The sequence below is a fragment of the Grammomys surdaster genome, unplaced genomic scaffold, assembly GCF_004785775.1.
Source record: "Grammomys surdaster isolate TR1022 unplaced genomic scaffold, NIH_TR_1.0 150, whole genome shotgun sequence".
NCBI lineage: Eukaryota > Metazoa > Chordata > Mammalia > Rodentia > Muridae > Grammomys > Grammomys surdaster.
In genome coordinates this window covers 7,619,480-7,643,750 of record NW_021604608.1, presented here as the reverse complement: position 1 = coordinate 7,643,750, position 24,271 = coordinate 7,619,480, and the positions used below count along the sequence as shown (strand labels likewise).

The following is a 24,271-nucleotide window of genomic DNA, read 5'->3' as shown; positions in this document are numbered from 1 at the left end:
AGAGAGAGAGAGAGAGAGAGAGAGAGAGAGAGAGAGAGAGAGAGAGAATATATGTGTGTGCATGTGGAGTGCGGAGTGCAGAGGTCAATCTGGGTGTGTTCCTTGGGAGCCATTCTTGTTCTTAGAGACTAAGTCTCTCCTGGGACCTGGCACTCTATGATTGTCTTGATTGAATGGCCAGAGAGCTGGAGGGATTTCTCTATTTCAGCTTCCTCAATGTAGGGATCACAAACATGCCTTACCATACTGGCGTTTTATGTGGGAGCTGGAGTTGAATTCATGTTCCCATGCTTGTACTGCTTTTGCCCACTGACTTATCCTCTCAGCTCTGTCATTTAAAAAATACAACGCACACGCACACACACATACACACACACATACATATATTCATTTGTTTCTGAAGGGAAACAGAAGTGGATCTGGGGGAGAGGGGAGATGTGAGAAGACTGGGAGGAGGGGAGGGAAAAGAAAGGGAAGGTGGGGAGGGAGGAGGGATGTGTTCAGGATATACTGTTTGAGAGAAGAACACAGTTTTTACAAAATTATTATTTGTTAAGTGTGTGTATGTGTTACACGCATGTGAGTGTGGGTACCTGTGGAGGTGAGAGGTATTGTTTCCTCCTGGGGCTGGAGTTGCAGGCAGTTATGGGTACCAAGAATTGAACTTGGGTCCTCTGGAAGGACAGTACACACTCCTAACTGCTGAGGCTGAGCCATCTCTCCAGCCCAAGCCCTAACATTTTATATTATGATATAGGCTAACTTTTCCATGGCTCAATGATTAAGATCTTGTGTATCTAATAGATTCCAGAGGACTTGCAGAAGGGAGACTATGCCTCCCTAGTGAGAATTCCTACCAGAAGGTAGCTAAGAGGTTTGGGTGAGGTTTCTATTGTTGTGAATTTTTTTTTTAAATGCCATGACCAAAAGCAACTTTGGGGGAAAGGGTTTATTTCACTTTACAGCTTCATCATCCAGGGAAGCCAGGGCAGGAACCTGGAGGTAGTAACTGATGCAGAGGCCACAGAGGAATGCTACTGACTAGCTTGTTTAGCCTACCTTCTTATAGCACCCAGGACCACCAGCCCAGGGGTGGCACTACCCACAGTAAATCAGGCCCTACCATGTCATTCATCAACCAATAAAATGCTTCACAGGCTTGCCCACAGAGGTACTTTCTCAATTAAGATTCCTTCCTCCCAGATGACCCTAGTTTGTGTCTAGTTGTGTCATGAAAAACTAGCCAGCCCAGCATACATTATCCATCCACCCTGTCCTGGGACTCGAGCTTCCCCTTCTTAAAGGATAGACTCTCCAGAGTAGATTGTACCAATAGCCTTTAAACCTCACCTCGCCCTACTCGCTACTAAGGTTAGATGTGATAGGTTTGTTCGTGTCTGCATGTGAATGTAAATGCATGCGAGTGTGTGTGAGCCTCTGGATCTGGTATCATAGACAGTTGAAAGCTCTGGTCCTCTGGAAGAGCACCAAGCCTTCTGGGTACCCTCTCTTCCCCATCTTATTCTATCAAATCTTCTTTCTTCCCTCCTCCATCACAATGAAAATGTTTTACTATATTTTGTTTATTTATTTGTGTCTGTGCACTTGTGCCCCAGAGCACATGTGTGGAGGTCAGAGGACAAGTTGTGGGAGTTAGTTCTCTCCTTCCACCAAGTGGGTTCCAGGGATTGAACTCAGTTGTCAGGCTCAGCAGGCATCATCAGTGGCTGAGTCACCTCACTGGTCTTCTGTCACAACTTCAGTAGACTAACTCCCAGACAGAGGGACTTAAGGGTGAGGAGTCTATAGTATGCACATTGTATTCTGTACTCACTCCTACTATCAAGGAGAACATGTCAACCCTTTCTAGCTTGAACTGAACATTTAAAAGAGGCTCATTTGTATGACTTTCTAAGCTTTTCTACTGGGCCACCACCTGCCCTGGGGATGGAAAGGAAGTATTCTCCTGGGCCCATCTCCCCTCTGAAGCTGATGTGCCTTGTCACATTCTCCGTGACATTTCCTTCATGAAGTCCTATTCCAAACTGATGGCCACAGAGTCCTTCCCAATAACAGGCAGAACAGCATGCTCTACATAGCTGATAAATTATAAGCAGCCACCACCTGCTCGCTTGATGGATTGTTAGAGCGAGTGTGTGAGTCACGGGTGTTATTTTTGGTCGAGGAATTGTGTGAACTTTCCTCCTCTACCCCTAGCTCTTTGAAATGTGCAACCCCGCTCCCGTTGCCTCTAAGGTGTATCTCAAGGAATTGGGTACCTTAGCAGAAGAGTCATTTGCTGGTTTTCAGTTACTGTTTCAGAGTTGAGAAGGTGGAGGGTTTGAATAAAAAGAGGATGTGTTGACAACTCTACCTGATAAGTATAAAGAAAGTTACAATTGCTAGCTTTAAGGCAAGGGTGCTCCTCTCCTCACTGCTACCCCTGAGGTCAAGTTCAAGGCTGGGGTAAATTTACCATGAACTCACAGCCCTAAAGGTATTGTGATTCCAACTGACCATCTCTACTGTGTTGTGTAGGGCCTGGCTGTATTGCAGTTGCATGCCTTTCAGTTGAGCTGTAGACTAAATAAGGTTGATAACACAGCTCTGATTCTCTGAATGCTTTCCCTGTTGCAGCCCAGGCCTCTACCCCAGCATTTTCTTGGACCTTGGTTATTTATCCTGGGTATCTGCCTTGTTCTATGCCCAAATGTCCAGGATCACCAGGGTCATCACTTCTCAGAGCCAGGCCCTAGGTCCAGAGCCTTGATGCAACCTAGTTGTTTCTGGTTCATAACGAGAAAGACAGGGAAACTAGGAACAATCTTTCAGAGGCTTTTTAGAATCATCTTTCGGGCACAGTTTTAAAATACTTGGGATTTCTTAAGTTTATTTTCCTAATAATTAGTGATGGCTTTATTGTACAAAAACATTGATCCAGGATGGACTGGAGTGCTGCTCTTTTGGTACATGAGATTGAGTTACCCTGGTTTGCTAATTCAGTGGCAGTGGTCCCTGAATGTCAGGTATTTTCCTGTCCCAAAAGGGATCAAGACATTACTGACTGAAAAGGGGGACCCTAGGGGTGTGGCAGGCTTTGTGCTCAGGTTTGCTTTTGAGTTTGTTTGCCGCTCAGGAAAAGGTGCAGGTGTCAGCACAGGTGGCAGTAGAGGTGTCAGCACAGGTGGTGGCACAGGTGGTGGCACAGGTGGCAGCATAGGTGGCAGCACAGGTGGCACCACAGGTGCCAGTAGCTTCCATCCTTCCCACTTGGTGCCTGCCCTTTCATCTGGGAGGATGCTGCTGCCGACTCACTGAGAGGATTCATGAGCTAAGGTCTGGGAACTTTCTGGAATTCAGTGGAAGTGAGGCAAAGGGAAAAAAAACAGAAAATGTCAACCAAAAACACCTCTTACTTTCACCAGGGTCCCTGTACCCAGTCTGTCTGGTGTCTTTGAGCTGTTTTCCCCCAAAGATCTTGAGATGTGAGGTAAGGAATGTCCCTTCTCTGCCTGGATTCTTCCCCCCAGAGTGACCACAAGGTCCACATCTCCTTTTCAGTGTGGTCTCCTCAGCACACTGTACTTCCTGTACTTGCTTCCTGTTTCTCTAGAAGGTTAACACCTGACCTAGTGAGCCATTGTCATTCTGTGCCATAAATGTAACATGTCATCAGTTTACGTGTGAGTAACAGTTACACGTGAGTTTACAAGATCACAGACTTTTGTCTCTTTTCTTTGTTGCTAAGATGGTGCCCAGCACAAAGCAGACACCCAGTGGACATTTGTGTAAATAAAGGAATGAGGAATGAACAGTGCAGGTACAGAATCATATAGAGCCAAATGTGGCCAAGGAGAGACTTTTTGTGTTCCCATAACTCTTGTCTTCTGAGTGCTTAGAGCCATGGAGGAGGGCTTTAAGCAGCATCCACTGGGTGCTCAGCCTGGGCTTCAACATTCTGTGTTTACTGTGGGCATTTCAGGTCACCACATGGATGGTACAGGATTAGTTTCTTTCCACAGATGGAGAAATGCCCCATGCAGCTAGGGACAAAACTGGGAAGTAACTTTCATTCCCCACAGAGAACTTTCCACACCCAGTTGGTGGCAATGGTTCCTCATTTCTCTGTCCACCATCAACGCTGTATTTCATGAGAGCAGAATTCTGGGAAAATGGGAAGCAAGAGATTGTAAGCTCTGAACCATGGAAATGTGGGTTTAAAATTTAGAATGCATTGCAGGATGGAGAAAGGAAAGGAGCCTGGAATCCCAGGGGCTGAGGGTTTGTCCCAGGCAAGGCTCTGTGTTATTAGAGACTGCTGTCAGTAGCCGGTGCTTTCTACTCCCAGTGCTGAGGCCAGAACATCCAGCTCAGTTTCCCATTTCCTCCTTTAGCTGTGCTATGGAGCATTTTGGGAGAGGGCAGGAGAGAGAAGCAAGTTCCTCGCCCTTCATGGAACTTATGCTTTAGCAGGGAGAGGGAGTCAGGAAATAAACAGCGAGTGATAAACCATGAAGTAAATTATATGGTGTGTTAGGAGACAGTACGCACCTCAGACAAAAGGCACAGGGGCAAAGGGAGAAGGGGGCATGTTAAATCAAACGGTCCAGGGGGGTCCTGTGGGGACTGGTGACCTCTGTGCAAAAGCCTGAAGGAGTTGACAGAGGGTGCGGGCTCCAAGATGGAATCAGGCCTGGCATGTAGGAGCAAAGAGGCAAGCATGGAGGTTAGATACCGTGGAGGAAGAGGCAGAAGGCTGATCCAACCAAGGGGTTGTAGAGGCCCAGTGGAGGGGGAATCAAGAGTGGGTGAAAATTTTATCTTTGTATTCTTCCCTTTGCTACCTTTTTCTACCCAACATCATTGTTCTCTGAAGTGTAGCATTGTAGGCCTTGGAGATGGAGCCACCAGAGATGGGTTGTCCATTTATACCTCTGGAATTGGGTTTCCTCAACTTCAGCGTGAAGGAATCTGGGACTTATCTCCCTGTATGCCTCTTTGAGTGATTTCTGTGAGGGACCAGCTTTCTCCGTTCTTCATCCTCACTCTGAGGCTTTCAGACACACACCCATGCACGAGCCCTGTATGAATGGCCGTCTTGCTCAGTGGCTGTAGATGAGATCATGGCCGGTGGGGTGGGAGTCATAACAAGTTCTGGTTTGTACTAACCTCTGCCCGCTGCATGTGCAAACACACATGCATATACATATGTACACACAAGTGTACACACACGTTCTGGGCACTGAGATAGCAAGGAAGAGCTCATTTAGCAGGACACATCTGAAGGAGCAGAAGAAATGACTGAAGTGAGAAAATACATTGCTGGCCCTAACTAGAGAGTTGAACGCTATCCAATTTGAAAGTGGAAGCTCTATTACCTGTGTGTATGTGTGTGGGGTATATATGCACAAGTGTGTGCTTGTGAAGGTGCAAAGGCCAGAGGAGGATGTCAGGTGTCCTGCTCTATCACCCATAACTTATTCCCTCGAGGCAGGGTCTCTCGCTGAGCTTAGAGCTAGGCTAACACCCAGCAAGGCCCAGAGCGCTTCCTGTCTCCTCCTCCACAACACTACAGTGATGTCTGTATACACAGTCATGCCAGCTTTTTATGTGAGTGTCAGGGATTTGAATCAATGTCCTCATGCCTGCACAGCAACCCCCCCCCAGGATAGACATCTTGGTGACAAGCTCTTAGGAATGTTTGAGATAGTCAAATATGGCTGATTCTGTTCTTGTGAGCTGTTCTGGAAACAAAGAACCTCCCTAAATAATGGAGGTTCCGCTGCCCACGTCACGCCAGCCTCCTTGAGCCATCACTGTGCGGGTTGAATGCTTGCTGCTTTCACACACGTTAACTTGCACTGGGCTCTGTGGGATGCCGCTGAGCTGGATGCCGGCATCCATACGTCAGGAAAGCCCACGTTGGTTCGTACCTCCATACCGATTGCTGTTGTGCTCTGTTGATATTTCCAGGCTAATCTTGCACAGCTGCTGAGAGAATCGCAGGACAGGAATAAACATCTGGGAGAAGAGATTAAAGAACTTCGACAGAGGCTTGGCGAGGTCCAGGGTGACAATAAGGTACCGTGAATGTTGACAAGAGCTCGCCGCATGAGTGTGAACAGGAAGTATCTGTGTGAGGAGCACATTAGGAGATGCACCACAGCACTGGTTGAAAGAGATTGTTATGGATTTTTATATTTGCAATAACGAGAACTCACCGTTAACGTTTGTCTTTATCAGAGCCCCTTTGTGTGTGCACGTGCATGTATATATGTGTGTTTCTGGGCTGCTCTGAAATATTGTTCCAACCCACCGTGGAACTTTTGTTATATTCAGCTTGGTGGTAGACAACATGTGGTTGAGGGAGAAATAAAACCAAATGCGATACTTCCTCCCTTCTATACAAATAATGGATTTGTGGCTCAGATGATTTGAATTTTAAGTAGTCATTCTACTAATGATGTTCACATCACCAATTTACTTTATTGCTAAATTTGGCAATTTGTATGGAACATTGCTCAAAATCCACTGCTCGGCATTAATCAAACTCCCCTGTTGGCAACGTTAATTATAAAATATGAACTCATAAACTCCAAACTAAATGTGTGCACTCGCTCTCTCCCAGCTGAAGCTATGAACAAAAGTCCAATGGAAAAACAGAAGAAAAAGTACTAAAGTGAAATTCTGCCCCTCCCACTCCCTCCCCCAAATAATCTTCTGTTTTGCCCAGCCTGGGTAGATTAATTTTCAGCCCTTCGCCAGAGGCAGCATTCACAACAGAAAGAGTGTTAGATTTTGATTCAGAAAAGTGACATTATGTCTCTGCATGGTCAGGGGTGCTGTCTTGGGGAGATGTTTTCTGGATGGAATCAAACTCCTTGACAAATGAAGGTGGCTTTTGCCCCTGCAGGGAGCTGTTCCTTCGTGGGAGGCACCATTGCTGAAGATGTTCATTTCAAACAAACAAACAAACAAACAAACAATCAAACAAACAAACCCAAACCCAAAACATGCTTAGTACCTACTGGGAGACACTTCCCTCCAGGGAACACTTCCACAGTAAGACATCAGAGGCCTGGCTGACCAATAGATGGGAAGCCCAGAGGGTTTGAGTATGGTGTCATCCCTGAACCCTAGGTTTGGCTCCTCGGTTAGTCTCTTGACAAAAGCAACTTGAGGAAGTGTCACAGTAGCAAGAACAGAAGGCAGAAGCAGGAAAAGATGATACTGGGCTGTTTTCTCCTTTTATTCAGTCCCGGCCTCAGCCCATCGGCTCCCTACAATAGCCAATGTTTAGGTTGGATCTTCACACTTGACTTCTTCTAACCTAGGAAATTCCTCACAGCCCTGCTCAGCCATTTATTTCTATTGTGAAATGGCAAGCTGACAATCAAGACTGCCCAGCGCAGTCCTCACAGTCCCTGTTTACAGCTCTGGGAAAAGCTAGGACATTCAAGCAGTGGGGTCTACATAGTCAAACACAAGGCAGAGCTCAGGGAACTGCACAGAAGGCAAGGAGGAAGGATTGTAGGAGTCAGAGGAGCAGAGGACACCACAGGAAAAGAGCTCACAGAATCAACTAAGCAGGGCGCATAGCCTGCATGGGTTGACCTAGGCCCTCTGTGTGTGTGTGTGTGTGTGTGTGTGTGTGTGTGTGTGTCTGTGATAGCTGCATAGCTTGGTGTTCTTGTGGGATTCCTAACAGCAGGAGTGGAGTGTCTCTGACTCTTTTGCCTGTCCTTTCCCTCCCACTGGGTTACCTTGTCCAGCCTTGATGTGAGTGACGGTTTGTGCCTAGTCTTACTGTAACGTGTTATGTTATGTTCTGTTGATATCCCTGGGAAGCCTGCTCTTTTCTGAAGGAAAACAGAGGAAGAGTGGATCTGGCAGAGAGGAAAGAGGGTGGAGAGGGTTGGGAGGAGAGAAGGGAGGGGAAACTGTGGATGGGATATAATAGACAAGAGAAGAATAAACAAAAAAGAAGCATTTAAAAAGGAAAAATAAAAAGACCAGAAATGGGCTCTGGCAGGTTGGGTCATGGATGTCCTTACCAAGGGACTACTTGCTTGTTACTTGTTTACTGGAGTAAATCGGGATTCTCGTTGTTAACAAGTCAGTATCACAGGTACAGCTGGGCAGTCTTGATTGTCAGCTTTCCTCTCTCCCCACCTGACATTTTCTGCATCCACCGTATTGTACTCCAGCCATGAGGCCCTGTCTTAGTCAGGGTTTTGCTATGATGAAACATCATGACAAAAAGCAAACAAACAAACAAACAAAACCCCAAACAAACAAAACCAACAAAACCAACAAGTTGGAGGAAAGGATGTATTTGACTTACGGTTTCAGATTACAATGCATCATTGGGGACAGTCAGGACAAGAACTCAGGCAGAGCTGGAACCTGGAGGCAGGACATTGGTGCAGAACATGGAGGGTGCTGCTCACTGGCTTGCTTCCCCTGGCTTGCTCAGCCTACTTTCTTATAGAACCCGGGACCATCAGCACAGGGATAAACCACCCACAGTGGGCTGGGCCCTCCCCTCTGCCTTGATCACTAATTGAGAAAATGCCTTACATCCAGATCTCATAGAGGTATTTCCTCAAGGGAGGCTCCTTCCCTCACTGAGCTCTGCCTGCATCTGCTGAGATTAAAGCCGCACACACTACAGTTCTTTTCCTTCCTGCCTACTGCAAAATAAGTAAACAATCTCTGCATTTAACATAAAATTGAAAAGCTCAGCTTTATTATTTGTGGTTGTGAAATAAGGATGAGAAAGAATGCCCAGAGAGGGTTCTCATTAGCACCCTAGAAGCCCAGCAGACTCCCATGGGGCCGATGTGTCCCATAGGTTAGAGGTTAAAGGTCATCTCTGGCAGTCCCTTCCTCCAGCAATAACAGAGCATGGTCTTTCTAATAAAATGTGCAGTTGTTTTCTTTAAGCTCATAAAAAAACACAAGGTAGATTTGGGAGACCCCATAAGCCCAGTGAAACAGTTTGAAATGTGATTATTTTTGATTCATGTGTTTTTTTTAGTACTATGTTATTTCCCTATTTCCTTTTGTTATTCTGAGCTATGCTTGATTTTAACTTTTCTGACTACCTTTCTGCTTCATCAGCTGGTCACCTCTTGATCTTTTGCCTTTTTCTCTGTTTTCTCTCTTTCCCCCTCTCTATGTATGTGTGTGTGTGTGTGTGTGTGTGTGTGTGTGTGTGTGTGCATGTGTGTGTGTACATGAGTATGTGAGTGTGTGCATGTGCAGGCCTGAGGTTGCTCTCGGGAATCTTCCTCCACCACTCTTGACATTATCCTTTAAGGCAGGGTCTCTCAATCAAACCCGAGAATGCCGTTGTGTCCGATCTCACTAGCTAGCTTGCTCTAGGGATGGCCTGTCTCCGCCTTCTGAAGCTAGAATTAGAGGCAAGCCATTATGCTCACCTAGCATTTGTGTGGCTTTGAAAAATCCAAATTCCAGTCCTCCTGTCTGAGCAGAAAGGATGTTAACCCCGAGCCATTCTCCTAGCCTTCTTTTGCTTTTTAAGCATTAGAAATTTCAGGAAGCAATGATGGCAATTGATACTTCAGGGAAAGCAAAGGTGGCTGCTCTGTGTGTGTGTGTGTGTGTGTGTGTGTGTGTGTGTGTGTGGTGTTTCGATGGTTAATATTTATTTTTCTTGTTTTGATTCATTATACCATGTGTGGTTCCCGGATGCAGGCCACGTCTTTGTCATCATGTGCCAGGTGTCTGTGGTCTGTTCCCTGCAGAATTTTCCAGCTACCATCTGGCTAATATTGTCTTCTCATTCTGGTTGCAGCCTGTCTGCCATGCTGCCCTGTGCCATGGGATCTTTACACCTACTGGGCACTCTGGGGCCTTCTCCTTCACTCTCCTTGCCACCCATTTCCATCCTAACAGATCAGGTGTCATCAGATCATGCACTAGGTGCCAGCTTTGCTCTCAGGTGTCCTCACTGTGTTTGGCTCTGTTCCTTGCCCTGACACTTGTATGACCCTGTAACTCCAGAGGGCAGTGCTCAGAAGATGAGTACTTGGCCCATGCTTCCACCCTCCATGCTTAGTTCCCTAACAGAGCCATCCATAAATGCATGGAACGTATTGACTGAGTGAACGAACGATGCCAAGAAGGGATAAAGGGAACCAAAAGAACAGCCAAGGGGCTGGTGTGGTGACTCATAATTCCAGCACTTGGGAGTCAGAGGTGGAGGATCTCGGGATCCTAGCCAAGATGAGGGTGGGGCTAAGGAGCGAGAGTAAGAGGAAGAAGAGATCGGGACACAGAACTCCCCTTCCATACCACCATATCACCATATCACCAGCATGTGCTGTGAGGAACTAGGAAATTGGAACAAAAGTTCTAGAAAAGCAAAATGTCCTAACAAGGGACAAACAGCATCTCCACCTGGGATCCCTTGGGAAGGCCTGATAGGTACAAGGGCAGAGGACACACTCCAGTGGTCAGAGGATGTCCACGACAACCCTGCTCATGGCCAGTCCCATTCTGCTCAGCATACTTACTGAATGGGCATTTGCTGCTTGGAGACCATGTAAGGACCAAGGGCAGTGCTTGCTGAACGAACCCCTGTGCCCGTAACTCCAGGTCACCATCTCAACAGTGACCCTTCACCACGCCATAGGAAGGAAGACTGTGGGTAGTAAGCACTTGTGGGCACCAAGGAAATGACAGAAAATGACCTGCCTTGGATATTTTCAGAGAGACTCATTTTTCTATTTGTTTAGCTAGAGCCTTGGCACCCCACGCTCCATAAAGCACTTCCAAATGGCTTCCAGAGGGTTTGCAACTACAGCAGCTCTGACAGCTTAGTATTTGCATAAGCTAGGGGGCAGGTGTCTTGTAGTGTGTGTGTGTGTGTGTGTGTGTGTGTGTGTGTGTGTGTGTGTGTGTTTGAGGAGTGGGGAGTGGGGATGCTTAGAGTCTATCACCACCTGGCATTCCTCTGACTGGTGGCCAATGGACCAAGAATGCACCTAGATTAATACCAGTTCCCAGCCCAAACTAGATGAGAGGCATGACGACTGAAACCCACCAGAAGCTGCCCCTTCCTCAAAATTTCAGGGAGTGTATGTGTGTGTGTGTGTGTGCACATGTGTGGGTGTTTGCAGGTACATGTGTATGCTTACACTTGTTTGTGCATGTATGTGGAGGCCAGGGACCCATGTCATGAGTTTCCTCAGTCACTTTCCTTTTATTTTTTTTGAGACAGGGTCTCTTGCTGAATTTGAAACTTGCTGACTGACTGGCTAGCTAGCAAGCCCCAGGTATCCCCCTGTCTCTACCTCTTTAGTGTTGGGATTAAAATTTCAGCGTTTAAAGGTCAATGAGGACTCTGGGGTAGAAAGAGTCCAGGCACCACCCATCACCTTGAGAAATCCTTGGGGATGATGGATGCCCTTGCTGTTGGCTGTAAGGATGACTGTAAGAACCGTTATGTGGGATGACCCCATCTGTACTGAGCTTGCTCTGAATAGTCTCAACACACCTGATCTCTGCCTGAGTTCTCTCCTCATACAGAGAAGGGTAAGGGCAGTAGGAGGGGATCTTTGTATATCTAAAAATTCAGTAGTAAACTTGTAGAGGTTACCTGAGTCTTAAGATGGGAGCTGGCATCATCTCTCGGACACAGAAAGCTTACTGTCGAACTTATGCCAGCTTTCTTGGCATAAGGACTGATGTCACAACAAAACATCACCCCCTGTCTTAGTCAGGGTTATTATTGCTGTGATGAAACACCATGACCAATGTAAGGAAGGGTTTATTTGGCTTACACTTCCATATCACGGTTCATCATCAAAGAAAGTCAAGACAGGAACTCAAGCAGGACAGGAACTTGGAGGCAGGAGCTGGTGTAAAGGCCATGGAGCAGTGTTGCTTACTAGCTTGCTCCTCACACCTTGTTAAGCCTGCTTTCTTATAGAACCCGGGACCAGCCTCGGGGTGATACAACTCACAATGGGATGGGTCCTCCCCCATCAATCATTAAGAGAACCTTCTACAAGCTTGCTGACAGCCTGATCTTAAGGAGGCAGTTTCTCAATCCAAGCGCCCTTCTTTTGTATGACTGTAGCTTTTGTCAAGGTTGACATAAAACAAACACACCACAGAACTGGTGGTTTTGGAATCTGCAGTCTAGGAAAACATTTGCTTCTAGAAGATCTGGCTGAAGAGCAACAATGAAGGCAACCCAGGAGGTCCTGTTCTTCAGGTGTGCCCAGGCCCAAGTGTGTACTCCTGCTCTGCCTGACAATGTGTGAGTGATCTTAGGAAATTTGGTCATTTTTCAGGGCTCTCCATGTTCTCATCTGTAAGATGACAATCAGTGGTGGCCGGGCTTCTTTCTGTGTTTACCAGCGCACACCTGGCGACTTCCTGAGTACTAGCAGCTGAAGTTGTATTAGAAGCCGAGAAGCACAAGGTTCCCCACTAGGGAGCTTAAATACTGACTGGAGAGACAGACAGAGAATAAGACACATAAAGTCATCAGACAGTGTCTGGTACGAGAAGATGAGAAAGCAGGGTGATGAGATCTAATGACTATGTGCCCTGTCCTGCTCCCTGCAGTGAGGTCTCAGATGGAAGCATGCAGCTTCTTTAACATGTCAGGAGCCAGTGTTGCCTGAGAAGCCCCTCACATTACAGTGTTACCTGAGCATGCTGCCAGCCGCCACAGATGTCCCTCTTATAGGCCAACTATTTCCCAGGACCTTAGTATGTGCCCCAGGAGAGCCCATGGTCCAAGGGAGAAGTCTGTCACGTGACACCTGGACCTCCAAGCTCAGCCTCTCATCACTACCCAGGTGTGGCTAGCAGCAAGCATCATTTTTTAAATTCCGGTTTCTGGAATGCACCCCTATAAAAGGAGCCATGCACCCTATAAAAGGAGCACCTGTAAGATGCACCCGCAGCAGCCACCCCCCGTCCAGGCCCTCTGGGACAGTGACAGCAGGGCTGGATCTCACGTACTTTTCATTTTGCTTCATGTTAGAGATCATAGTACTTGGCTGGTAGCAGACCCCAAACCAGCATGGCCTGGGCAGAGGAGGGGAACGCTTGCATTTGTAGCTGTCTGTGAGAAATGCAGGCTCTGCCTTTAGTAATAAGCTTTATATTTCACCAACTGGCAGCCCTAAGTGCCTCTGTTTGTTCTGGCATTGGCCCCATAAAACTGGACAGCCCTTCTGTGACTGCCGGTTGTGGGGTGTGGTTGGATGGATCTCGCAAAGCAGTGAGGTCCAAGCCATCAACCAATAAAGACAGGCCAATGAGCAAGCAGGTGACCAATTAAAGTATACATTGTTTATTTATTTTTTTTAAAGGGAAGTGTGTTCAGCTGTGGTTGTTTATCATGGCCCTGGATGAGAGCTGAGAAAGCTTCTGTACAAATAAGTGGAGCCCTGTTTGAGTGACCTCCAGAAGGGGGTACCCCCATGAACCGTTCTCACTTGGAGCACAGCAGACCCTTTGCTTTGGTTTGAGGCGAGGTCTCCTGTAGCCCATGGGTTCGGTTCATTCCACACATACAGTCTGCGGATGGCACAGGAAACATGTGAGTCCCTACTCTCATGAGACTTCAATTATGACAGAGCCAGCCAGCCAGTGAACAAACAAACAAGACCGTTTTCTAGGTTCTGGGAAATGGAGTTTCATCATTGTATCTGTGCCATATCAGTAGGATAGTGTGCCTGTGCCCTATGCTCTATACAAAGGATCTGAGAGTTGAAGGTATGTTGGCCAGAGTACAGCCTGGATATGTTAGTGATGCTAGGCTGTAAGGCTAGGGCATGAGGCTAGCTGGGTGTGGCTATGGGGTTTGGGGAAGTCCTGAACTCACATGCTCAGGGTACAGGGACCTGGAAGAAGGCAGACAGATATCTAGGGGATGGCGGGCCTAAGCATAGGGTATTTTTGAGGATTATATTGGGCAGTCATAACACATGCCAGCTCAGAGCAGGCTCTGTAGAAGGGCATGTGTCTTGCCTGGGTAAGGGCTGCGTAGAACAGTATTACTGTAGAAGACAAGCCTTTGAAACCAGGACCAACCTCACCTCAGTCATCCCTAAGATTTGTGACTTAAGCTAGTGACCTTGTCTCTCCCGGTTTGTGTCCTCACCTGACTGGATACAGAGTGGATCTTCCCCAGGTTGAGTGTGTTTCAGCACCCTGGACAGCACCAGAGCAAGCGCAGGGGTCACCTAGACCTGGCCCCAGACCTTGCTTTCTGTAAAGAGGGGACATCAGGATCTGCCTCTGGGCTGTGAGGAGCATGGCAGAGGGACAACCCTGATCTGACAAGCATTTGGAAATCCCCATGGAGAGCCTAACACTGGGCTGTGGACACTGAGCTACTGTAGAGCTGATATCGGGTGCCACAAGTGGATGTGTGCAGAGAGGCAAGCATTAATAGGCAGGGGGCCTGGGGAGCAATAGCTTCAGCTGAGATGAGATGTCTAAGGGAGTCTTTAATCTGAGCCTTGAATGGGATGACAGGAGTGACTGTGGACAGTTCTATGACGTGCTGTGCTAGGGGCAGAGAGAGTTCAAATGCCTGGGGGCTGGGATGGATACCAGGAGGCAGGCAGGATGGGGGAAGCACAGGTACAAGGAAGCAGCGATGGCGTTGGGGCAGGTAAGGAGGGTCATGTGGGCCTCTCAGCATCAGCAAGGGCTCTGCACCCTTGTGCAGTGGAAAGCTACTTCGAGTGCCTGTTGTGGACAGGGAGCTCTGAGTACATTGCTTTCTCAGCCCAAGGAGGGAGCTCATTAGCTAATAGGCACACTAGTGTGTGGATGGCAGTTTCCTGAGATCCTAGAGTGGAGCATGGGCTCCATGATTTTGTTTCTAAGATGGGAGAGTGGAGGCATCATTTTTGGCTCTTTGAGACAGGATTTTTCTGTGTACCTCTGGATGTCCTGGGTATCACTCTGTCAATCCGGGTGCCCTTGAACTCAGAGATCTACCTGCTTCTGCCTCCTGAGTACTGGGATTAAAGGTGTGCACCACTGCACCTAGCTGACAAACCCTTTTGTGTGGTCACTGTGGTATCTATAAGATCATGTTTCTCTTCTTGTGTTTTAAGTCACATGTGGCATGGCAAGGTTAGGTGACTTTCTCGTATGCACAGCCAGGATTAGCATTAGAATCTGAACACAGGTGACACTCAGAGCATAGTGCCTCCTACCCTGGCTGCCTCCCAGCACCCAGTGGACACTATGGTTCCAGCAAATGAAAACAATGAGTTAGAGAACATGGGAGGCCATGACAGGGGCAGCCTGGGGAGAGGTCAAAGAAGGACTGAGCCTCTCTGACTCAAGGGCAAGGGAGACCTTATACAGGGCTAAGCCTGGTGGAGCCTGGGCAGCTGAAAAAAAACCTGGACCCTTCCTGCTACACTGTTTTGTTCCCTGTCCCTCAGCGACATCTAAGCTGCAGCTGGGCCTCATGCTCCAGCCAAGGACTCATGTCCGTGATTCATTCATAAACATTTATTTCTCTCTAAATCAGCAAATGGTGGTGTTCGTCGCTGACAGCGGGTGTTCACAAAGCACAAGTCCTCTTGGCACTAGGAAGTTATCTGCGGTGTCCTGTCTGAGGATAGCAAGTGTGGGGAGCATTGCTTATTATCACTCCCCATGGTAGGAAGCCATACCTTCGTGTTCTCTTGTAAGCTTGGGTCTGGAGCTCAGTTCAGCCATCTCTAAAGACAGGAAATTACCCTAGGAGGTTGTTAGGACCTCTTAAATGGATGAAGGTGATGGTGATGATGGTGATGATAATGACGATGATGCAGTAGTAATGGTGGTGACGAGGATGACAACAATCATAATGACAATGACAGCAATGACGGTTATGATGGTATTCATCCTGCAAGCAGAAAATGTTTATTAACACATACCTTCTCTGCTCCTGGACTGAGTTAATGTCATAGAGAAGGACTACCCTCTGTTCTTCAGGGCTCTGGCTCTCATTAGCTTGGGGCTCCAATTACCTGGATGGTCTTGAAATTGCACAAGCAGTCCTGGGCAAACAGTTGCATGCATGCTTCCAAACTGTAGCATTGTTGATGATTGCAAGCATTACAATTTTGCATCGATAGCTGGGAAGATGTTATACACACACACACACACACACACACACACATACACTGAATACACAAATACAATTACTCTCCACATAGGGGTGAGGGGACTCACTCAATTTTAGAATAACGTCTTTCCATCCCTCATCCTGCTTGCCTATGTGACCCCTGACCCAGGGTCTCTTGACTATGCCTCCACTCTCCCATTTCATGCTGTGCTCTCAGCAGGAAGTTACAGAGGCCTGGAGAGGTTCAAGCTCATTCTTGGGGAGTGAGCGTGGGAAGCCCTAAGCATGTGACCCCAGAGCCTATAAGCTGTCCTTGTAGAAGGCAGGCTTGATGTTCCTGGGCTCTATGTTGCCACAGCAACAACCCCATCAAGCCCCTTCTGCTGACTGCGTTTAAATTTCAGACCCAACAATCCAACTTGAGCCTCAATTTAAAAGTATTTCAACCAGTACAGCCCTGCAATGTGGGAGCAATATTATCTGCACATTAAACAGCCAATGATAGCTAACGTGTTGATTGACATTTAACCAGCAGCCAGTGTGAAGATGGCTGGGTTTTTTTTCCTATAGAGTCAGGCCTCACTAGGCATGGGTAATAATTAATTCGCATTAACAAGCATAATCGTATGACTCCAAATGAAGAGTGCAGTGAAGCTGGTGGTGGCTGGAAAGCCAGGTTTCTTTATATCACGATCAGGCTGTCTATCTAACACGTTACATGTTAGGGAAAGGCTCTGGTTTTCAAGACATAGCCTGAGTCTCCTGTGGCCTCCTGCCAAAAGCTTGCGTGCTTGTGATCCAACCTCTGGGGTTTGACAAATGCTGCTTCTTGGCTTTGCTGTGTCTTTGGGATGTGCTTTTCAGAGTCCTGTCATCCCAAGCCAAGGACTAGGTGACAGGAAAGATGTTTCACATTCACACTCTTGCTTGAATCGGCCACTTCTGCTGTCCACGTGTTCCATGGGGCCAATGCCATGCTGAGTGTGAGCAGGCTAACCCCTTGGTCCCAGGAGAGGTGGGGAGGTGCCTGCCAGCCTTTGCCACAGCTGCTGTGCCAAGGCTCGTCCTGACTGTGTTTTCTGTATGCTTCTATTTAGTATAAACTTATTTAACAGAGGTGGTAAATTCTTCAGCACGGAACTAACAGGTTCACTCATTCTTTAACTTAGAGTCAGAGTAAGCTGGATTAACTCACAGATTTTTGCTGCGATTCACACTGTGCTTCCTTCTTGAACTCCGGGACACTAGACATACCAGCAGCTTGTGTGAGGTCATCACCAGGAGACCTTTCTCACACTGCCAGTGTGGGAGTATTACTGTAACCACAGGAGGAAATGCTGCAGCACTTCCAATTATAAATAAGTAAAATGAAATATATCTACACCCAACTATTGCAGTTGCACTACTAGGTATATAGCCAAGAGAATGAAATCAGTATATCAAAAAGATGCCTGCATGCCCATTTTCATTGATACGCTATTCAGGCTAGCCACAGTACAGTGACAACCTAAGTGTCCTTCAATGGACTGAATAAGGAAGATATGGTGCATGTACCCAGAGGGATACCACTCTGTCGTCATAGTGGATGAAATTCAGAAGATATTATGTTACCAAAACAAATCAAAAAGCTCAGGAAGACAATTACTACATGATGGCATTTATATCCAGAACCTTAAGGGTTTTCCCAGATACCTTGCACTGGCTAGATTTTATTGTCAACTTGACACAACCTTTAATCACCTGGAAAGAGGGAATCTCACCTGAAGGATTGCCTCAATCAGATTGGCCAGTAGCCATGTCTGTGAGAGACCGTCTTGACTGATGTGAGAAGGTTCACTGTGGTGGAGGTGGGAGAGGGCACCATCCCTGGACTTGTGGGTCTGCGCTGCATAAAATAGCTAGCTCAGCATGGGTCAGGAGTTAGCCAGTCAGCAGCTTGGGTTCTGCTTTCTTCAATGATGGGCTGTGACCTGGGAGTGTAAACCAAAACAAACCCTTCCCTCCCCAAGTTGCTTTGGTTAGAGTTTTACCAGAGAAACAAAAAAGCTAACTAAGACAGAAATAGGAAACAGAACATTGCTTGTCTGGGACTGGGGCATGCCTGGGAAGATAGGACTTATCCTGCATAGAGTTTCAATCAGAGGGAGGATTAAGCGCCATGCTTTATTACATTGTAGGTGACTATGGTTGGCACCATGCATTGTGCATTTCAGAACAGTTGGATTTCAAGAATTTTCATGATAAATGATCAATGTGGAAGGTGAAGTGTGTATTAATTACCCTACTGTGACCACCACACAGTGTACATACATGCATGGAGGCACCACATCGAGTCCCACACATACATGGATTCTCTAAAAGCATCAAAGACTAATAGCAATGTGAACATTCAACACTAAGTGGGCCCTAGACAGACCATCCTTATCCGAGCTGTACCTCCGGCCCTGCTTCCCCACTTTGAGTGCTCAGCAGTGACAGTGGAAGACTTTGAAGATGGATTTGGGGTAAAAAATAAGTTTCACTGAGTAGAAACATATACAAATATGCAAGCTGTGAACCTTGAGGATGAACTTAGCGGATTCCATTAAGAGTCAGTTCTGCACATGAGGATCCTTCACCCTCTGGCAGGTCTTGACCCGGGACACTCAGTAAGCCTTGTGGGAGTTAACAGAGCAGTGAAGAGTTGTCGCGTCCTTTCTGCTTTTCACCTCTTTCCAGTTCATTGCTGTCATAATTTCAGTGAGGTAGTTCTGCCTTGGTTTAAATGAAGTTTCTATCTCTCACCTGTCCCAAATCTTTCAGAAATGCTGAAGTTTAAATCCCCCGTCTCTACTGGTCACTGTTCTTCTAAGGGTCATGCAAGAGCAAGAAAGAGCATGCCCACAGAGAGCTGTGCTGGAGTGTCATACCAACATGGTAGGGACAACCTGTCCCTAGGGCTTCATGTGCATTTGAGCCCATCCACATGTATCCATCAGGAGAAGTGGATGACCCTTATTAGGATAAGCATATTGTGATGGACAAGCATGGATGTTTGGAGACCAAGGAGTTCATCCTGCAATTTCTCCTAGAATTCCTGCTCTGGCCTTACCTGGGAGATTGGTGCATCGTATGCATGGTGTTGTCATCCCCACACATATCTGAGTACTTCATGTATTTGGTCACTTATTGTCTCAGACATTAGTTTCTAGTACACACTTTATCACAGTGCATACAAGACTTGTGCTATCCAGTGCAATCTACTTATCTTCTTCTCAAGAAGCTAGTCCACATCGGGGGCCATTCAGAGATAGACAGGAATACTTACTGAACATTGAATTGAACATTTTTAAGGTTCCTGATAGCACTGCCTAGTGGTTTAATGTGGGATGTGCCCATTTTGGCAGATCCTTATCAGTATTAGGGGGTCACTTTTGGATCTTTGCTAAGTCCTCACTGTGGCAGTGCCCTATAGCACACTCTGCTTCCAGGATCCAGCCTAGGTACCCGAGCCTTACACTGAATGTGTGCACATACATGTCACCATGCACGAATCATAACAAAAGTTCCTCTTAAAACTTTGTAATCTTGGCAGGTAGCTTGTCCTATACTTTCTTCCGATTGTTCTTGCAAGAGTTCTTCCAGAAATTTCTTTCTGGAAGTAGGATCTTGAGATTGGAGGGAGGGGGATGTACTTATTCATATTCTTTCTCTCTTCCTTTACTTTTTTTTTTCCGATAATGGAAACCACAGCTGTTGAGGATGACAATTGCGAAACAAAGGCTCGGAGATGAAGAAATTGGCATGAGGCACTTTGCAGCCCATGAGCGGGAAGACTTGGTTGAGCAGCTGGAGCGAGCTAAGGAACAGGTGACTGCTGAGCTCTGCTTGGGTGGGGATGCTCTCATGTAGTCCCACAACAGGATGCAGGGAACACACACTCCTGCAGCCCTTTATAGCAGGAGGTAGGGCTCATGTGCTGTTGTGTCCTTGTCCAAGAGGCCAGAGGATGACAGGAGAGGGATGACTTCCTCAGCTTTTCCTACATTCCTGATGAGTGACTGACCCCTAGCTGAGTGTTGTTATTCTGAGCACACCAAGAAACTTGCTGCCGTTCAACGACATAGACAGCAGGGAGGGAATGTGACAAACTGGCCTTTAATTTATACCTTTCCACTAAGATGCTGAGTGATGCTTTTAGGCAGGATTTCACAAACCCCTGCCTGGAGAGCAGCTACAAGAATAGAGACTTCCTTTCTCTTCTCTTGCTAACTGGCCACTGGATGCCCAGGTTTGAGTGGCTTGGAACCACGTGCATTTGTAAGACTCTAGGATCAGCTTGCCGTTTCCATGCCTGTGAACGAAGGCAATGTGCAAGGATTAGACATCATGCTCATCCATCCTATCCATGATAAGTGTCTGGCTGGAAAGTGTCCCCTAGCTCCAGCCCTTACCCAGCCTGCAATACAATGTGCTGTAGTGTGCAATATACTCTAGTACTTGTATAGTACCCGTACGCTCTCCAAGTCAGCCAATCATGTGGAAGTTGCATCCCTGGTCCAAAAGCCTACATTTGAGAACCTCTGTGACATTCCTTGGATTTCAGATAGAGTCGTTAGAGCATGACCTACAGGCCTCAGTGGATGAACTCCAGGATGTTAAGGAAGAACGGGCTTCCTACCAGGACAAAGTAGACAGGCTAAACCAGGAGCTCAACCACATCCTGGGTGGTCACGAGAACCGTATCATTGATGTGGATGCTCTGTGCATGGAAAACAGGTAAGTGCCAAGCATCCCAGAGAGACTGTGTGTGTGTGTGTGTGTGTGTGTGTGTGTGTGTGTGTCTGTGTATCTGTGTGTGTGTCTGTGTGTCTGTGTGTCTGTGTGTGTGTGTGTATTGTCCCTGAAACCCTGCCTACAATTGGGATAGCTCCATTTGGAATAAAAGGCATGACACAACCCCAAAATATTGGCACGGGCATGTGCTGGTTATAAAAATAAGAAAAGAAGGGAGAGATACTCACATGTGTAGCCTCCCTTGCTCTCCGTATACCTTCTCTGATTGGGCCACAGGGGTGAAGAGCCAGGGAGAGTTGTTTGTGATTGCTGTCAAGGAGAGGGGAAAGAATAAGAAAATAAATTGAGAAATTCCCTTAGCTGTGTCTTTGCCCCCAGGCACACTTCAGCGTGTGGCTGTGTCTGACTCATGTTATGGTTGGCATCTTCTCTTCCTGGTTTGCTCCCCAGTGGAGTCATCTTAATGAGAATTATGTGAAAACGATGCCGTTATCCCTTAGGGGACCTTCAAGAGGGCTGTTTTAAAATTGGGTGTCTGTGATTTAGGCATGTCTGACCTTGATCACATCTATTTAATAAAAGGTCACATTTTTCCTTCCCCCTCCCCTCCAGGATGAGAAAGAAGTCGTTACGTGCACACAACGATGGGGCTTCGTGTTTCGCTCATATCATTCAGTGGGCTTCATTTTGCACCCATGTCCATTTCGGTTATGTGTATGTGTTTGTTTTATTTCTCTAGATATCTTCAGGAGAGACTGAAACAACTCCATGAGGAGGTCAGCCTTTTGAAATCGAACATCGCCAAGTACAAGGTAACCTAAGCAAATCTGTGATTTACCATTCAGCATCTGAATGTCAGCCTACTATGATTCTCATTAATGCTTCAAAGACATTTTGTCACTCTCCTGTCCTTCCCACATGGAGCCCAATAAGATCTGTAATTGGAGTAGCCAGGAAAATCAGCCACACACCAATGGACTCCAAACATCGTTTTTTCCTGGCATCGGCATCTGTGTCTATAGTCTGGACAAGGTACTCTGAGACCTCCGAAACCTGTGTGCTTCCACTTTGGAGTCTCAGCCCTGTGAACTCAGGGGTCCTCTTCACTTCCTTTATGAAACACTGCAGTTTTCAGATGCTATTTATCTCATAATTATCCCCAAGAAAATGGTTTCTGTGGGAGAAGAAACAAAGATGGACACCACAACCCGAGCGCTAATACTGGAGGCACCCTGAACGGACAGAATGTTAGAATTTGCTGCACTGTTATTTAGTCTAATCCCAGTTGCATTGCTTTGATAATATCTATTTCTGCAGATGTTAGTTGTAAGTGTTATAATTGGAAGACTCTCCTGGGTCTCTCTGCTTTGAAAACAGATTGGCGTCTCTTCCTGAGGGTGAAGTTTCACAGCCAACTGAATGCTAGGGAGAGCTGGCACATTGTCCTGGTTGTTGACACTGGATTTTGTTCTTAGAGATCACCACCAGCTTTCCATCTGGTGGGAGCCACACTTCCATTTCCTCAGTGTATAGATAAACAAGAGTCAAGAAAGTATGTGCTTTTAAGTATGTATATTTACAGCCACATCTATCCTTTCGTGTATCATGTATCCTGTTCATGTTCCAAACCCTGGCTTACTACTGCCAGGTATATTATATTGGTGGGAATGCAAGAGTCCACTCTAGGAATGGTAGCAGCATGTTCACTCAATCCTGTGTCCAAGGCAGACATCACTAATTGACCATGATCTCTTTCCAATCTCACCATCATATCTTTCCAGATACTATCTCTGGTACGTGAAAGCAAATGTAGTGTTCATCTCATGTCTATTCTAAAATGATTTCCATAGCAAGTCTCTCCACATGGGTTCATGCCTCAGATTTGATAAAAAGAACATGAATTAAATACCTCTGAATATAAGGGACTACAATTACTGCCTTTCTCCTTTGCAGTAACTTAAAAGCCAAACCAACCTTCTATGTGGAGCCTTTTAAAACTCCAAGGACTGAGAGGCCTATGTTTTAGGCTATATCTCAGGTCTGCCAGGGTTCTTATGAGTACACAGGGTGTATCCTTAACAAGGAATTTTTCTGTCACTGCCTTTTCTGACAAAGGTTTTTGGTCTTTCCATTGCTGCTGCAGAATGCTCTCGAGAGACGGAAAAACTCCAAAAGCCAAGGCAAATCCAATAGTAGTGCCCTGACTGGGGTCTTGTCTGCAAAGCAAGGTAGGTGGTAATATCCAGAAGGGACCAACTTCTGAGCACAGAGCTGTAGTCTATGTCCCACTCAAACCTCTGGGTTTGTGGGACAGAAAACTGTCATTTACAGCAGGATTGCCTGAGTCCTTTCAACCCAGATAAACCCCTACCTAGGCTCCTGGTTTGACAGGGCTTGAGGACAGGACCTGACAATTTACATGTCTGCAGGGTTGCCAGGCCATGGTGTTGCAGTAGGAGACCCCACTTTAAGAACCACCATCTTCAAGCCTCACCAGTCATCGGATCTGGGTTCTCCTGAGGATGTTTTTCCTTTCCCCTTACCACCTGCAAGCCTCTAGATGCTCAGCCTCCCTGAGTTTAGTTCTCCGAGTCTATACAGGCACCTACCACATAGGTGATGGTACCATGAATCATGGGGATGCATGCCGTTTTCCAAGAAGCTTTTATTGATTGCAGCCTTGTTCTTCCTTCCTGTCGATTCCAATGAAAAATAATGATCTTCCGGGAGCAGTCCAGGGGAATAAATAGAAGAAAGCTTGAGTCTGGTACTTCATATTCTGCAGGCAGTTCTCCACTTAAGCCCAGGATGCACAGACCTGCTCCTCAGCGGCTGACAGTACGGACCAGCAGCTATCATGGCTCAGTCTTAATCAGAACTGGCTTTAAAAAGCATAGCATCTTCAGTGGACCTAACAATCAAGTTCTTTCTCAAGCAGCTTCTTTTTCCCACTGATCTAGGAGAGAACGTGCTGGAATTGCTCTTGATTGGGCAGCTATAACACTCTATAAAAGTGTGGAAAACCCCATCCATCCATGTGGTTCAGTGGTAAAGTGTCTGCCATGTAAGCGTGAGGCCCTGAGTTCAGATCCCCAGTGCCCATGTAAAAATTTTGTTGTAGTGGAGTTTGAGGCCATACTGGTCTATCTGTCAAGCTCTAGGATAGCCAGAGCTGCAGAGTGAGACCTTGACTCAAAAGTAAAAAGTGAAGAGAGATTAAGGAAAGAACTGATACCAACCTGTTTCCTCTACATATACCCACACATGCATGTACACATGTGAACATGTACACATGCACGAGTACACACACATACAGAACGAGAGAGAGAGAGAGAGAGAGAGAGAGAGAGAGAGAGAGAGAGAGAGAGA

The 24,271-nt window shown here is 46.7% G+C and overlaps 1 protein-coding gene across 1 annotated transcript in view; it reads left to right on the top strand.

Moving 5' to 3' along the window:
• Ccdc149 (coiled-coil domain containing 149) overlaps positions 1-24,271 on the top strand; it is a 93,450-nt gene that overhangs the window by 43,692 nt on the left and 25,487 nt on the right. Inside the window, exons 4-8 of the mRNA XM_028765281.1 lie at positions 5,974-6,081; positions 19,859-19,975; positions 20,712-20,884; positions 21,642-21,714; positions 23,046-23,130. Coding sequence (XP_028621114.1) covers positions 5,974-6,081; positions 19,859-19,975; positions 20,712-20,884; positions 21,642-21,714; positions 23,046-23,130 — 556 coding nt within the window. The remainder of the gene's footprint in view (positions 1-5,973; positions 6,082-19,858; positions 19,976-20,711; positions 20,885-21,641; positions 21,715-23,045; positions 23,131-24,271) is intronic.